Here is a 16,098-nt window from a genome sequence, read left to right as displayed (position 1 = left end):
CTCATATTAAAAATTTGTTTACTTTGTAAGACTGCAATGAATGAAATGCATAAAAAATTTAATAAAAAGCAATTAACCTGTATGGAATAATATGATCTTGATAATATGAACAATTTGGATTTTGTGAACAGGGCGTGCCCAGAGTGCACTGTACATAGATGCTCATTTCCTAAAAGTAAATTTTTTTCAGTTAGATCGGGGGAAAGAGTTTTTTGTGAGCATAACTAAACGAAAAAAAATTGAGCATACCTGTTATTTCATATAATTTACCGCCTTTATTTGAAGTAAATATTTTACTTATATTAAGTATCGGTGGTGTAGTTTTATTTAAAAAAAGGTAAGTAAATTCCTGCAGTTTGGAGTCATAGTTCAGAAGAAACAGAATTTACAACTTGGAAAATGGCTTACGATAGCTTTACAAAATAGCTGAGTACAATAAACGATTTTTTCTCTGACAGTCGTTCTAAGGCTCTAATCCGGCGCAACTTAAGCTTGTACCATTGAACAAAAGTTTTCACAAAATAAAATTAATTGACTACTTCCGAACGTTCTTTCGGTTGAAGTTTCCACAATATAAGATATGGCAACTCGCTAACTACGATTTGAAGACATGCACCAAGAATGTCATAATGGGGAAGATGCCTCTGTCCGGCTCATATCCTCATGAAGACAAAGAAACGCGATGATCGGTGCAAGGCCATAAATGTCACGTAAAAGAGCGAAAATTCGGTGTTGAATTTGTGGTGAGAGAGGCACTCCGTCGCCGTGAATTGTCCACGCCAAGGTGGGCAAGCTACGTGAATGTCTCCAGAACGAAAAATGAGAGACCCAATCGATCATGTTGTTATAGACAGAAAGCACGCTTCCAGTGCTTTAGATGGTAAGTACACTCCGAGTGCCAAACATCGAATCTGATGTAGCAGGAATGATTTTTTACAAGAGCGTACAAAAACATCTGATGAGGCGGCTCTTGGAATTTTCGAGAGAAAGATTCTGCTTATTAGATTTACCTTCCTTTGTGCGTTGGCGATGGCGAACACCTCAATATACCACTGTGCGGCGGATTAAAATACGGCGGCTCCGCTGGCTGGGTCATGTCGTACGAATAGACAAAACGCCCCAGCTCTCATCCACCTCTACGATAGGAAAACCAGGTGAAGAAAGACTTGGCTTCACTTGGCGTTTCCAATTGGTGTCAGTTGACACAGAAGAGAAACGAGGTGGTGGAAAAATATGTATTTAGGGACGCGACATGTTAACAAATGTTGCCTATTTTTTACAAGCTTTTATTTAACTTGCTCTGTATGTATGTAAGTATGTTTGTTAAGAGCAAATCTTGCAATAAAATTTTTTACCAACTTCCCGATGACCTACAAACTTGAAACTTTCAGATGGCTCAGAAGCCCATTACAATGCAATACGATATATGAATTAATGCAATAGGTGGCGCGGGAGTCGGTATTTGTAATCCGATTTTGTTCATATTTGAGGCCATGAGTGTAGAATTGACCTCACCCAAAAAAATATAAAAATAAAAGTTTTCTCTTCCTTAATTTTAAGGTACAAAGCTAAGTAGATAAGTAGCGTACCATCAAAGTAAGGAATAAACGATTTTTATTTTAAAATTGATCACATTTGAAATTGTTCTAAGAAGTTAAGTACAAAAAAAGGCCACTTTTCCTTTCAGGAATAACTCCTTAAAAAATGTTGCCGATAGGTGCTGCAGGAGTCGAGATATTTGGTAAACCAGTATTTTTATGGTCCGATTTCCTTCATATTTAGAAAGCTGGTTCTAAAAATATTTTTTTTACTATTAACTTATCTTTCGTTTATTTTATATTTATTATTTTTTATAAAAGTGTACAAAATTATTAAAAATCAACACGATTTTTTAGCTACTTTAAACTTGCACTTAATAATACTAACTTTTAATGGGTTATAAAACTGCATACTGCAAAATTGTATCTAAATTTTTGTTTTATAATATTTGTACAAGGTTTGAAACATGAATTTAAATGGTTTTTGGCAGATAATGAGCTATACTTTTACAAAATAGTAAATATTAAATAAACAAAATTGGTTAAAATGTTGCGTCCTTATTATTTTTCCACCACTGTATGTGCATAAATATGTATGTATGTATGTGCTCTAAATAAATATTAGTCTTGAATTTCATATAACCTCTAAAACATTTTGGAAAGGGTCGGACCATACAATTAGAGGCATTTAAGGGCTTTACTAAACTTAGAAAGTTTCCATACGTTATAGTCAAGCCCCAAAACGATTTTCTCCACCGCTATTGCTAACAAATTTCTTATCTTCAGAGGCCTGTAGTAAATTTGTTTGCGTTTTGTTTAACCCTTTAACTTCTACCATTATGAGTTTGGACACTTTGTTTTGACAAATCCCTTTAAATTCCAATTAGGGAATTGAAACTGTTTTTTTTTAGGTTTTAAGTGGAGAGTAGTTCATCCAATCCTTCACTGCAGTTTGCGCCTGCTGGAAAAACGAGAGAGGGGTAATTGTTCATAGTAAGTACCAGCAAATGAAGGTAAAAAAGCAAAAAGTAAGAAAATAACCTTGCCGATCTCGGTTGCGAACATGTTAAGCCATAAACATAGCCCTAACTCACGTTTTGCCAACCATCAGTATCAGAAACTCTACACAGTAGTATATGTTTTAACTTGTGGCGGATCTTCCTGTAATCCAATTTATTCAGTTATACACAAGTATATACTCGTACATATACATACAGTCAGTGCCAAATGTAAGTGTACACGATGTTCTAATATAATATTAACACTTATTTTCAAGAAAAAAATTTTTCATTTATTATTTATGAAAATATAGATTATTCTATAACAACAACCATATAAATCAAAGCTTCACACTTTATATAGGCTGTATTTCTTTATTCTTTCAGAACGTTTGGAATAAACTTTTTTGTTTACTTATTCTTTAGAACGTTCCTTATGATATGTTAACGTATATTTCAAACGCATTCTGTTTATTCCGGCTGTGAAATGGGATTATCCGGAATGTATAAAGAAACGCAGCCATAAAGTTCACAAACAATTCAAACAATTTTCATCAAAATTTCAAAATTTTTATTATTTAGAATTTCTAGAAAATTTTCGAGTATGCAGTTTTGTAGCCCGTTCAATTTTAGTAAACAAAGTGCCAGTTTCAAGTCGATAAAAATTGCCGTTGATTTTTTAGATTTTTTTTTGTGCAGGGTGTTGCACGTTTTCTTCCATATAAAAATAGATTTTGATCCTGCGTTATGTGGAAGAAAACGCGCAATACCCTCCACAAAAAAAATTCTAAAAAATCAACGGTAATTTTTAGCGACTTGAAACTGGCACTTTGTTTACTAAAATTGAACGGGCTACAAAACTGCATACTCGAAAATTTTAAGAAATTCTGAATAAAAATTTTGAAATTTTGGTGAAAATTGTTGGAATTTTTTTGAACTTTATACAAAGTGTGGAAATTTTGTCACTAAAATAAGTGTGAATATTGTATTAGAACAAGGTGTATACTTACATTTGGCACTGACTGTACACTTCCATACCAGTTTTTGTGTTGGCACACATTTTATACTGCGTTTTCACCCTAAAAAATTACTTCGATATTACTAAATGAAATCCAATACTTCAACCTTGAGACCATAATGAAATTACATATTATGGTTTGTGCGTGCAGAAGGAGGATTGCGGCCATTTTGTTATTAAATGTCTTTAAAGGCTGTCAAGCAATTAAAGTGGTTTTATATTTTGTGAGTAAGCAGTTGGAAGTACAGACAAGTATATATGTATGTACATGTATATGTAGTACATATATAGGTATTTTGCAATCGCCTACTTGTGATAATGCGAAGAGTTCGACGAGTTTCCATCTTATTATCTTTCAGATGCATTCAAGCACTTGTTGTGGGCTCAGATGCCGAGAAAAATACAAAATATATTGAAAATTAGTTTCTATAAATTACATGAACTCTCATCTGGTTATCAAAAACAACTCAACGCATAGGTGGATATGAATTTTTCCATCTTTCAAGCATATGTACATATGTATGTACAACGTGGCGACGAATAACTGTCACGCAGTTTTTGTTTTTAATAGAATGTTCCTTTATAGATTTTGCAAAGAAAGTATTTTATTGTTAACTTTCCACAGATTTAACTTTAACTTTATTAATTAGTTTTAAAATTTTAATCCTTATTTGCATTTTCTACCATTGTAAACTTTGGGCGATAAATACTTGTGGCACGCAAGGCTTTTTCCGGGGATTTTTTTCGTAGGCTTTGCATAAAAAAGAAAGAAAAAATAAAAACTGTATAGGGTTGGTCGAATGAATAGCCGTCCGAGTCACCAGTTTCGAGTCTACTCGATTTCTGGACTCAAAATGAAGAAAATTAGCCTATGGTTAAAGAAGATGTGAAATAAATTAACCGACGAAGACTTGCGCGAAAGTTAACAATAAAATACCTTTTTCGCAAAGGATCCTTTTATTTTTCAAAAAAAAAAAACACAACCTCGGTAACATTTTTTCGCCGCCACCCTGTACATGCTGAATATTATTATATATTATTATTATAAAGATTAATTTTATTCAACTGTAAGGAAATATCACACTAACTCCTAAGCCACTTACCAAAACTCATATGGGTAATAAACTGACCGGCAAGAAAACCTCGGTAAATGCCAGATCACACGATTGCCGTAATGCGTCAATTATTGCCTTAGTTTATATCCCAATCGTGTGATCTCACAACAGATCGGCTCATGCGGACATCGATTGTGCATATTGTGCCCAATCAAACATAAAGCGGGTGCAACAACAATTGTATAAAATCAGGCAATGGTGTGACTGCACAGAATTTGATTAGGGCCATTTCTTTATTGTGCGTCAAATCAGCACAATAAAAATGTGCCAGATTGGTGCATTTGCAGCAATCGTGTGATTCCAACTTAACTCTTTGAGCGACGAAAATTTAAAGTGATTTTAAGCCCCTTAACGAAAATTTATTTTTTGTTTTAATAATAAAAATAAGATGTATATAAATTAAAACTTAACAAAAATAAAAAAAAAATGAAAATAAATAAAATAAAAATTAAAAAAAATAGATTAAAATAAAAAAATAAAAATTAGCAAAAATTACAAATTGAGAAAAAAATATAAAAATTAAAAAAAATTACAAATTGAGAAAAAAAAATAATTTTGTTGCTTGTATAGGCTTTGGTTGGTCTAACTGGTGCTGGTGCAAGTGAAAACACAGTTTCCTTCAAGTACTCTGTGTATTAACTAGATCAGCTGTGTGACCGCTCGTTATTACATGTTGTGCTAGTGCTGTATTGTTTTTCCTTTTCCTTATGTCCGCATCGTATTTTTTGCAGTATTAATAAAAAAAAAATTAAATAAAAAAAAATTAAATTAAAAAAATAAATAAAAAAAATTAAGAGTTAAAAAAATTAAGATCAATAAAAATAAATAAAAAAATAAAATATATATGAAGTCATTACCAAAAATTTACCTTTAATACAGGCTTGCTCATCCAGTAGCTCAATTGGTTCAGTTGGCTCAGTTGGCTCACAACAACATTACTGTGGCTCACTTTGGCTCACTTACAACAAACACAAAAATCGTGGAAGCACAATGCGCAAAATGTTCACCGTTAAAAATGATCGACATTCAGTAGGCTTACAACAACACCACTGTGGCTCACATTGGCTCACTTACAACAAACACAAGCAAAACAAACAACTCAAGCGTTGATTCGGCAAAACAAGCCGGACCAAAATCGATCGACATTCATTCGCTGCTGCCTCACCTTGACTTGTATGTATTTGCTCAGCTGTATGCTTGTATCATTGATTTGTTGGTTTTGGGGTTGAAATATTTTTTGCAAATCCCAGAACGATGTTGTTGTAATTGGTATTGATGTGGTTGTCGTTTGGCTCAGTAACTTAAATTTGTTGAGCACCTCTGCCTTAATACATACCGCGTTTATTTAGAAAAGTAAAGTAAGTTCAAAGCTTTTTTTTTAGATCAAACGCAAAAGAAATAAAAATCAATGAAAAATTTACGTTTGGTCTTATTTTAACTTTTTTTTTAATGCTTTTCGCCGTAGCCGAGTGCTTGGATGTGCCTACTGTTATTCGGGAGGTCCATGGTTCAATTTCTGGTGACAGCAACATCAAAAAAAGCAAACCTCCGAGTGTAGCTGGGTAAAAGTGTAGATCTTTCCATTTAAGGGTTTGTTTCCCTTAAACTGAAAAAAGCCAACTCAAAACTTTTATTGAGAGGCCAAGACTTGTATGAAATGAAGAAACCGGTTTGTTCGGAAAAATATTCGGTTCATTCGATATTCGAAAAGTCCAGATTTCAAATAAACCGTCTCAGTAATCGCAGAAACCATGTTTTACGCGAACAATTAGAAGGGCTGTTAGGATTATAGTAAAACTGCAGGATCGTAGTATTTTTCGAATGCTAAATCCGGTCACTGTGGTTATCAGTGCGCGCTCCACTCCGCAGGTCCTAGGTTCAAGCCATGGTCAAAGCAAAATCGCAAAAAATGTAGAAGAAAGGTTTTTTCTTAACAGCGATCGCCCCTCGGCAGGCAATGGCAAACCTCCGAGTGTATTTCTACCATGAAGAACAGCTTAAAATATAATCGTCGTTCGGAGTCGGCGTAAAACTGTAGGTCCCTCCGCTTTGTGTGACAACATCAACGCGCAGACCTCAACACTAACACTTGACAGCTGTCGACTAATTAATGTTTTAGACACCCTAGACACGAATTTTACGTCAAATCAAAACGTTGAGAGTTGGTAGCTGTCGAACGGGCTGTAAATTTCTCTAGAAATAAGGAAAAAATCCTAAGACTTAAACGTGCTAGGTTTTAAGGCTCACTGATCTCGAGTTCTATATCGCATACAAACTTTCAGTTGACAATTGTCAATTGAGTAACACAATGGGCCGTAAGCATAAAAAATAAGCAACTGTTTTTACTTAAAATTTCATACTTTTCACTTAAATTAGTTTGAAAAATTCGAGTAAAAGCATTTGCTAAGGCAAAATTAATTATTTATATTTAAAATGAAATCAGCTTAAAAAAAAACAAAAATTGTGAAAATCTTCCCTTATAAAAAATAATGAAAACCTTCGCCAGTTTGTTTCGCATCCCACTGAAGGGTTTCTGTTTAATCTGGAATCTTTGTACAATCTTTAAATCACGAATCATTGCTAATACTGATAGGGAACATTTTTTATAATCGAAAAGAAAACTAACTAGTATTTAGACATTTTACTAGAAAAATCATTGTAAAATTCATTGTTCTCAAAAGCATACGGAAAGTTGTGACCAGGACCGCGTTGCACGCTGAGTTTCCAGTTCCGTTGAAAAAGAACAATAAACCCCCGCTAGATTCGTCGGGTATTATAATAACCCATTTTGGCAGCAAAGGTTGGCGAAGTCCTTGAAAAGGATTTGGTTTCATTTTTCGGAATGGGTTAAAATCCGGTTACAGCGCTCTTCAAGAAATGGAACTTGTACAATTGAGATTCGATCCAACGACCCCAGCTGACTCAGCCAGTTGCCTACGCACTGTGCTAAGTTCGCCTTATAAAGTGTTGTTGCTTTTTCCACTTTTTTCATGTGAGCCAACTACAATCAAGCGCAGCTATTCCGCTGCAATTCACATTTGATCATGTGGTTTGTTGGTTTTTGTTAATAATTATATTTTTAGAAGATTTAACTTTTAGGTATGCTCGCCCTTAAGTTATTTGGTTTTTGATATTTTGATATTTATGGCCTTGTAACAATTATATTGAACAGTTTTATTGAGCTTGAGGCCATTCTACGATTTTTATAAATTATTGTTACTTTTCGACAATAGTTTTTCAAGATCAATAAAATTGTTGAATTACAGCAAAAAGAAATAAAATGTACATATATCCAACCAATTTTGGGCCATTTCCATGCGAAAATCAAAGTTTTTGGCCGTTTTCTTTCCTTTTTGGATGTTTTTTTTTTGTATGAAAGCTGTAATAAATATTTGTCGGATCGCAAAAAATAATATCAAATTCGGTAAAAAAAAACCTCCGATACGAATTTTCAGAGCCATCGAAAATTTTAAAATTTTAATTTGATATTACTCGATTAAATGACCTAACATAGAAAAGTGACTATCACCACTGAATTCAACGTAGTTATAGAGCAAAATAACATTCTTAAAACTTCTAAATTATGACTAAAACATCGTAAATAAATGTAAGGTGTTCTGATTTCAACAAATTATTTTTCGTGATTGGGATAAAGAAAAATATTTGGGCATTCACACAATTGGTATACGATTTGCACCAAATTTCGGGAAATTCCCAATCGTTTGACACTGCATTTAAACTTGTATTTATACGGATGTTGGTAAAGAATGAACTATAAAAAACTAACCAAAAATAAATAACAACAAAAATAATATTTTAAAACTTGTCAAAATTTGGTGCGGCTATCATTTTTTCGACTACTGAGCACAAGGCGAATTAATATAAGGTGATAGCAGGCGTCCAAAAAAAACAAAAATTTACATGTATTTTGTTTTTGCTTTGGCGGCATAAACTGTCAAAATCTGTAAGAGTGTGTGTAGAAATTCAAACAAAATTTTTCAATTTGATATCGGAAGCCGTGCGGCGAAACACATACACAAAATCAGCTGAGCTAGTAACACTTACAAAGAAAATACGGGCAAGATTTTTAAAATTTCAACCCTGTTTGCGTGAAATATTTTAGTTTTATCAGCATTTTTCTTTTAATCAATCTATTTATGTTGAAATAAAAGTGAAAATAAAAAAATATTTTGTCAGAACTCCAACAAGAAAATACGCAACACCCTCCACAAAAAAAAAAAAATTCCAAAAAAATCAACGGTAATTATTAGCGCCTTGAAACTTGCACTTTATTAGACTAAACTTGAATGGGCTACAAAATAGCATACCCGAAAATTTTCTAAATATTCTGATTAAAAATTTGGAAATTTGGATGACAATTTTTCAAGTTTGATTATTTTGATTTTCAAGAATTCTACACTAATTCTAAGAAAAGTTTGTTTTCCATATAAAATATATGGAAAACTTTGAGTGCTTTGAGCACTCCCTAAATTTTTTTATTATGGGTTTATGTTTTCTTGGGTATAGAACAATCCTAGGTGGTGGCGGGATTAAAAATCCGACCCTATTTTTGTACATACATTTTTGGACCACTTTAGTTAGTGTACATATGAATGACCGCTATCGAAATCTCTGAATAAAGCAAAGTTAGAAATTCAACTTGATTGACACAAATAAGTTAATACTAATAATGTATTTAAGGATTTTTCATACTTATTCTGTATTGGTATTCAAATGGCTCATAAAGCAGAATTTTAAGAAGTTAGTGAGTATGGAAGACAATTCTGAATAACTATGAAATTAATCCGTAAATACATTTTTACTCTTCATTTATTGCTGGCATTTAAGTTAGGTGAAAGTATGTATTCTTCTTATTCTTATATATTCACCGAGTTAATAATTTTGGACCAATTATTATTTTTTTTAAATTAGAGCTCGAGTTATGAAATTATTGTATTTGGTAAAAAAACAGTCCGAGTGCGAATAATGCTTAAATATGACTCAATATTAACACAATTCTGAAAAATTTATAATTATGCAAGCATTTACTACTGCGTTTTAAGTTAAATTGGTAGGAAAAAAAAATAAAAAATAAGAAACACTCATAAACTTTTACACACTAACTTAGCTGCAAGAAACTAAAATTTTATATTATATTATTAATTAATATTACTCTAATATCACATTTATTTATTTATGTACATATTAAAATTTTCGCTTCTTTGTTCTTCCTACTTTCAGAATAACTAATCATGTGAAACATTCTCCGAGGATTTTTTAAGGGCCAGATGCGCTTTGAAGTAAATTTGCAACACGAAATCAGCAAGTAAGAGTACACAAGTGTCAAGCGCTTTGACTGATTGACCGTTTAATGATATAAGCGCGCATTCGCTGCAAAAATGTCAGACGATCGCGTTTATAAGGATGGCGACATCGTTTGGGTGAAGCTGGGCAACAATTGGTGGCCCGGCGAAGTGACCGATGTGCACCGCCAGCCAGAAGGACTACTAAAACACTTAAAAAAGAAGCCATATTGCGTTGTGAAATTCTTCCAAGAAGATGCCTAGTAAGTAGAAACGTGTTTCTTGTGAAAGCCAATGCGACAAAACTCTAATCTGGATTTTTCTTTAATTTTTTTAGTGAATATATAAAGAGTGCAAAGCAAATTTTTCCTTTCCAATGCAGCAAAAAAGATGAGTTCATCAAAAAGGGTACTGGTAAGTGTTTACTTTGACATTTCTTAATAATAAAATACATTATTGAAAGATTAATCTTTTCTATCTCATTGTATAGCATTATATAATGCCAAAAATAAATTCATGGAGAAGTTCCCCTCCGATGTTGAGATCGCCGAGCGCTTAACGCGTAAAGCTGTTGCATCAGACTTGCTGATTATCAACGATCGTCCAGATAGTATTGTAAAGGCTATATTGGGTCCGACTTATATACGACGCAGTAACGATTACTATGACAATGAATACAACAATGGCAGTTGTAATACTGACTACAATAATAAACGCAGAAGTGGGGTAGGTTGACAATTTTTTGCATTGCAGATTTATTACGTAAAAATATGATTGGCAATTGTTACAATTAAGTAAAAGTTGTGATGGCAAGTTCAACACATAATAGTTGTGTTCGATAACAAAATTAGCCATCATTAGCTAGCAATCCAAATCAAGAGCGTAAGCGAGAATCCTCTCCAAAATGAGAGGAAAACCAAAAAGTTAACGAACGGAAAATGAGGAGCCTTCTGCAAAAACAGGAGGAAGAAGACAAACCAGCTGACTTTGTTAATGTTTGGTTTGTAAACAAGCTGATTTTTATCTGACCGCAATGGAAGAATAAAAGAAAAAGAACGTTGAATATTCGCCAGGAACATTTCTGGTAGCAAAAACTAGTTGGCACTTTCATATAGTTATATTAGCAGGCAACCAAAATTCGAAAATATCAATCAACCATGTTTTCAGATCATATCGAGCCCTAACCGCCAAAATAACGTAAGCGACATTTTTTTCAAAATTTTCTTTTTGATGCAGAAATATTCCTAGAGCATCTAGATGCATTTCTGCATCAAAAATAAAATTTTGAAAAAAATGTCGCTTACGTTATTTTGGCGGTTAGGGCTCGATATGATTCCTGATGGATAATTTTTGCTGTCGTAAAGTTTTTCCAGCACAAATTGAACCAAGGCGAATTAATATTAGGTGAACAGGAGTACAAAAACAAAAATTTACATGTATTTTGTTTTTGCTTTGGCGGCATAAATTGTCAAAATCTGTAAGCATGTGTGTGGAAATGCAAACAAAATTTCTCAATTTGACACACGAAGCCGTGAGGCGAAAGGTGCATTCGCTTATTGATTAGTTTTTGCTGTTGGCGTACACAAAAATCCAGCAAAGTAGGGGAAATCGAGAGACCAAACTGACATTTAATTTTGATGAGAAGCTGCTAGTTTATGCTGGATTTTTTTTTTTGCCAGCAATAAAAATAGCAGATCAAAGTCATATCTTGGCAAGATATGAAAACAACTTATTATAACTGCAAATGTATCGGAAGAAAGCTAACACTCATTTACTTATGTTTGGTTAGTAAATTGCTTTAGGCAAAGTTTTAATTTATATTCTTTTCATATTTTCTGTTTTATGCTTTTTATGTAAACAAAATTTCGATCAGCTGTACTAAAAACTTGCAGGTTTTTGTTAGTTTTGCGTTCGCGTTCTTTTGCAAACATTTCTCTCTTTGAGAGAGAACGGATAAAAATTCATTAGAATTTTGCTGTTGAGAGTTTTCTGCTTGAAGAATACGCAAATACACCTACATATAAATTCGCCTTGAAATGAACGTTTCTTTTCCACCAAAATGTAAATTTTTGAGTGATGGATAATTTTTTGGAGTTATCGAATAAGAAAAAATGTTACAAATTTTTGTGCTGTCAAACCAAGGCCAATTTATATATGCATTTGCCTTGTGTCGAACGCAACTAATATTTACTTACATAAATAATTTGAAATTGAAGTGTAAACAATATTAAAAAACTTGTATGAACTATAATAGTGCCCTGTATGCCGCCATCGTAAGACCAATTATAGGCTCCGGGTTGATGGCTCGACTTAAACAAGTAATATAATGTAACTAAGCTATGTACTCAACAAAGAGCAAAAAGAACCTTTCTTGTGAGACATGAGATACTTCGGAGATGGGTCAATCATTAGCTAGATTCAATTGAAAAACAATTTATATTGTCATCTTGAAAATAATGGAAGACCACAGCACAAGAAGTCTCCCTGTTTATTCTAAAAAAGGATGACTTTAAAGATACATATTTGTTGTTAAACTTAACTTAACTTAAACTTAGATGCAGCATTAACCAGGCCTTTCAGGAAACTTAGCGTTGTTTCGCAAGATCAGGCCGTTACATATAGACTTCCGCTGAACAATAGGAATTGCAAAACTTTTTGTTTTTCATTTTCAAATGCAGTGGTAATACTGACTCAAAGCATTCTCATGTGCTGGAATGACTAGAACCTATTCTGAACTTACTTCACACAGGGAGTGGGTCAATTGGTATGCGACCCTTGTGGCTTAAGCCATACGGCAAACACAACCTTCACTGCTGTTCACAACTCGCGCAGTACGCCGGTGCCCCTTGCACCTGAAGAACCCTCACGGCTAAACGGACCTTACGTGAGCAACCAAACTCTCGCTCTTCGGCTTCCCTTCCCCAACTGCCGTGTAGGGACTAACCAGTTGTCTTGGTACCTCGCGCCGTCAGCCCCATGTTTCAGACCAGAATATGCCGTAATGTGAAGGGCAAATGGGGTTGTTGTTGTCGTTGTAGCGGCACTACTAAACCCCGCCTATTTCGGTTCATCCTTCAATCATTGTCGGCCCCTATTATGAGTTGCGTTCGATTTTCGACTGTGGTCGAAAGTGCTGAGCGAACGAATTTTCATTTGGTATTATGGCGTTCATTCGATGAAGAATAGCGCTATTGTGAATTTCGCTCGTTTAGGTTGTTCACAATAGTATATTTTTCACCGCTGAGAAGCTTTGTTTACAAATCGAGCAAACTAAATAGTGTGCTTATACATATTTATGTAAATTTGTTCTAATTAAAATGAAGTAAAAAAGAAAGCAAGTTTATAAAAACGTGGTAAAATGAGTACAACGAGTTCTGGTTCAACGATTCGTCAGAGGATGAGAGCTTAGTAAACTGGCCAGGAGTAGCTAATGTTTAAGAGAGTTTAAGTTTATTAGCCTTTCGAATATATTTTGATATAAAATATATTTAAGAAATTTGTCTACGGATTCATTAAAAAGTTCCGACCATCTAAAGAGGCGTTTGTGAGCCAAATCTATTTAAAATATTTTAAAACTATCAACAGCGCTACGATTTTGTTCTCAGAGATCGTGCCAACAGAGTATTGGATTTTCTTTCACAAGTAAAACCAGCCTTTCGAGCTTGTGTTTAGTATTCACGATGTTAGAACTGCATGAAATTAATAAAAATTGTTTAAAATTAGTGTCTAGCCGCCAAAATGTAAGAAAACATATACAAAATCATACATTTTTCACAATTTTCTAACACTTCGCTACACCATCGAAAGCAAAATTCTGTTCGACAGAAAATTCGATACTCAACGAAAATTTCGACACGCTTGCATAGCTCATAATACGAATTTCACTTTCGATCTTCGATAGCCAGCGAAGATCGAAAATCGAATGCAGCTCATAATAAGGGCCGTCGTCAAGCTCAACTAACGCTAGGCCCAGGAAACGGGATGTTTCAATATGGTCGATCCAAGGGGAGAGGTGTGTCAGCTGAGTAGGATTGACCTGGCATGTGACGAGATGGTTGGTGTCGAGCGGAGAGTCTCCACATACCGGGGACTCATTGGGGATATTGGGGTCGAGTCTAGACAGATAGCTGTGACCGTAACTGTGCCCGTCTAACGCGGGTCTCTCTCTACAGGTGGTGATTTGGATTCGATCACGGTATTCTAGGCGGGGAGTCGCCTCGTCGTTGATCGCTCGTCGGTACGTCATCGGGTCCAGTGGTTGATCTACGTATGTCTGGACCGCGTTCTTGTATACAAATAGGTGCCCCTGACATACCTGGGCGGAGGCTCCTCTAGCAAAGGTCTATTGGGGTGTTCACTTCCGTCGCACCCCACCAGAAACTGCTTACACAGCATTTTGTTGTGCTCCTTTACGGGGAGCACTTGGGTCTCGCTGTGTAGGTGGTGCTCAGGCGACATCAGCAGGCACCCAGTCGCTGTCCGGAATGCGGCGTTCTGACAAACCTGTAGCTTCGTCCACTGCGTCCAACTAGTCCCCGGCGTCCAAACGGGTGCCGGCCGGTCAATGGCCTTGTATGTTGCCAGCAACGTTTTTTTGTCTTTGCTCCAGGGGTTGCCAGCGAGCGACTTGACGACCTTGTTGCGGCTCTGTGCTTTGTTGACAATTGCGGTTGAGTGCATGGAGAAGGAGAACAGGCTATCAAAGGTGACCCCAAAAACTTTTGGGTTGTTTACTGTCGGTATTGGTGTGCCGTCGACGTGTATGCCTAATTCTAGCCTCCTTCGTCCAGGGGGTCACCGTTGATTTCGTTGGGGAGAGTGTTAGGCTCCTTGCAGTGAAGAAGCGAGAAAGGCTGGAGAGATAGCCGTTTACTTTTGAGCAGAGGTCATCAATTCCATTCCCAGACGCCAATATCGAGCAGTCGTCAGCGTATGAGATCAGCGAAACTCCCTCTGGCGGCTGAGGGAGCTTCGAGATGTAGAAGTTAAACTGTTAGGGGGAGAGAATACCACCTTGTGGGACCCCTGTTTTATTCTTCTAGGTTTCGAGGTTTGCTCTCTGAAGATTACTGACCTCTGTCGATCACTCATATAATCAGCCGTCCACCGCTTGAGTCCCTGTGGGAGCGGTGGTGTCAAACGTCTCTGACAAGTCCAACGCTACTACGACCGTTCTCTTACAGGGGTGGTTTAGTCCACCAGTTATTTGGGTGTTTATGGCGTTAAGTGCTGTTGTGCTGTGTACTTTACGGAAGCCATGCTGATACTTCGCTGGGGTCAAGTAGTAAGTGAAGTAGGGGAGTAGCAGGGCCTCTAGTGTCTTCGTGACCGGCGAAAGTAGCGTTATCGGGCGATAAGGGTCTCCTTTGTTGGCGGTTTTCCCGGTTTCAGCAGTGTGGCCACTCTCCCTGATTTCCACACATCAGGAATGATGAGAGTGGCCATTGACAGGTTGAGGACCTCCGTTAGATACGCTCTTCGTCGGATTGGACAAGGACCTCACGGTTGACCAGAGTTTAATCACACCAGAGGCGAAGTTACAGGACTTCAAGTGTTCTTCCCGTCGAATCGCCTATCTGGTCAGCCAATAGATTTCCCCTAGGATCATTTGCCAGGCTGGAATGCCAAAGACCGTGGTACGCGTTGAAGTCACCTACTACCATTCGGTTTTAACCTCTGAGTAGCGCACCTATGTCAGGGTGATATCCTGCCTGGCAGCAGGTGATAGGGGGTATATAGACGTTAAATATTTCGAGCTCGACATCGCCTGACCGGACAGCTATGCCCTGATATTCTAGGGTGATGCACTCGGGTCGGTGTCTTCGAGAAACCGATACTGCACTGTGTGGTGTACGATGACCGCTAAACCTCCACCATTATATCGCTCGCGATATTTACGGAGAACATTGTAGGCGGCGCAACTTCGTTTCTTGGACCGCAGCTTTCAATATGCCACGGCGACCAATAAAGACTACTATCTCTTCAATCTTGCTCTGGAGTCCGTTGCAGTTCAGTTATACGAGTTTCGTACGCCTTGCGAGGCTGGTCGCGATACGAGAGGTGCGGGACGTGTGGGGTCTACCTTGGGCTTGTTGCGACCGACGCATTTGATATTGCTGCCTGGTG

At 36.2% G+C, this 16,098-nt stretch overlaps 1 protein-coding gene across 1 annotated transcript in view; it reads left to right on the top strand.

Annotated features, from left to right (window-relative positions):
* Positions 1 to 16,098, top strand: part of LOC118748951 — a 106,524-nt gene that overhangs the window by 59,610 nt on the left and 30,816 nt on the right. The window contains exons 2-4 of the mRNA XM_036483715.1: positions 9,911 to 10,235; positions 10,310 to 10,386; positions 10,463 to 10,698. Coding sequence (XP_036339608.1) covers positions 10,069 to 10,235; positions 10,310 to 10,386; positions 10,463 to 10,698 — 480 coding nt within the window. The 5' untranslated portion in view covers positions 9,911 to 10,068. The remainder of the gene's footprint in view (positions 1 to 9,910; positions 10,236 to 10,309; positions 10,387 to 10,462; positions 10,699 to 16,098) is intronic.

The sequence above is a fragment of the Rhagoletis pomonella genome, unplaced genomic scaffold (assembly GCF_013731165.1).
Source record: "Rhagoletis pomonella isolate Grant_MI unplaced genomic scaffold, Rhpom_1.0 Rhpom_scaffold_00013, whole genome shotgun sequence".
Classification (NCBI taxonomy): Eukaryota; Metazoa; Arthropoda; class Insecta; order Diptera; family Tephritidae; genus Rhagoletis; species Rhagoletis pomonella.
This window is presented reverse-complemented; position numbering and strand designations above follow the sequence as displayed.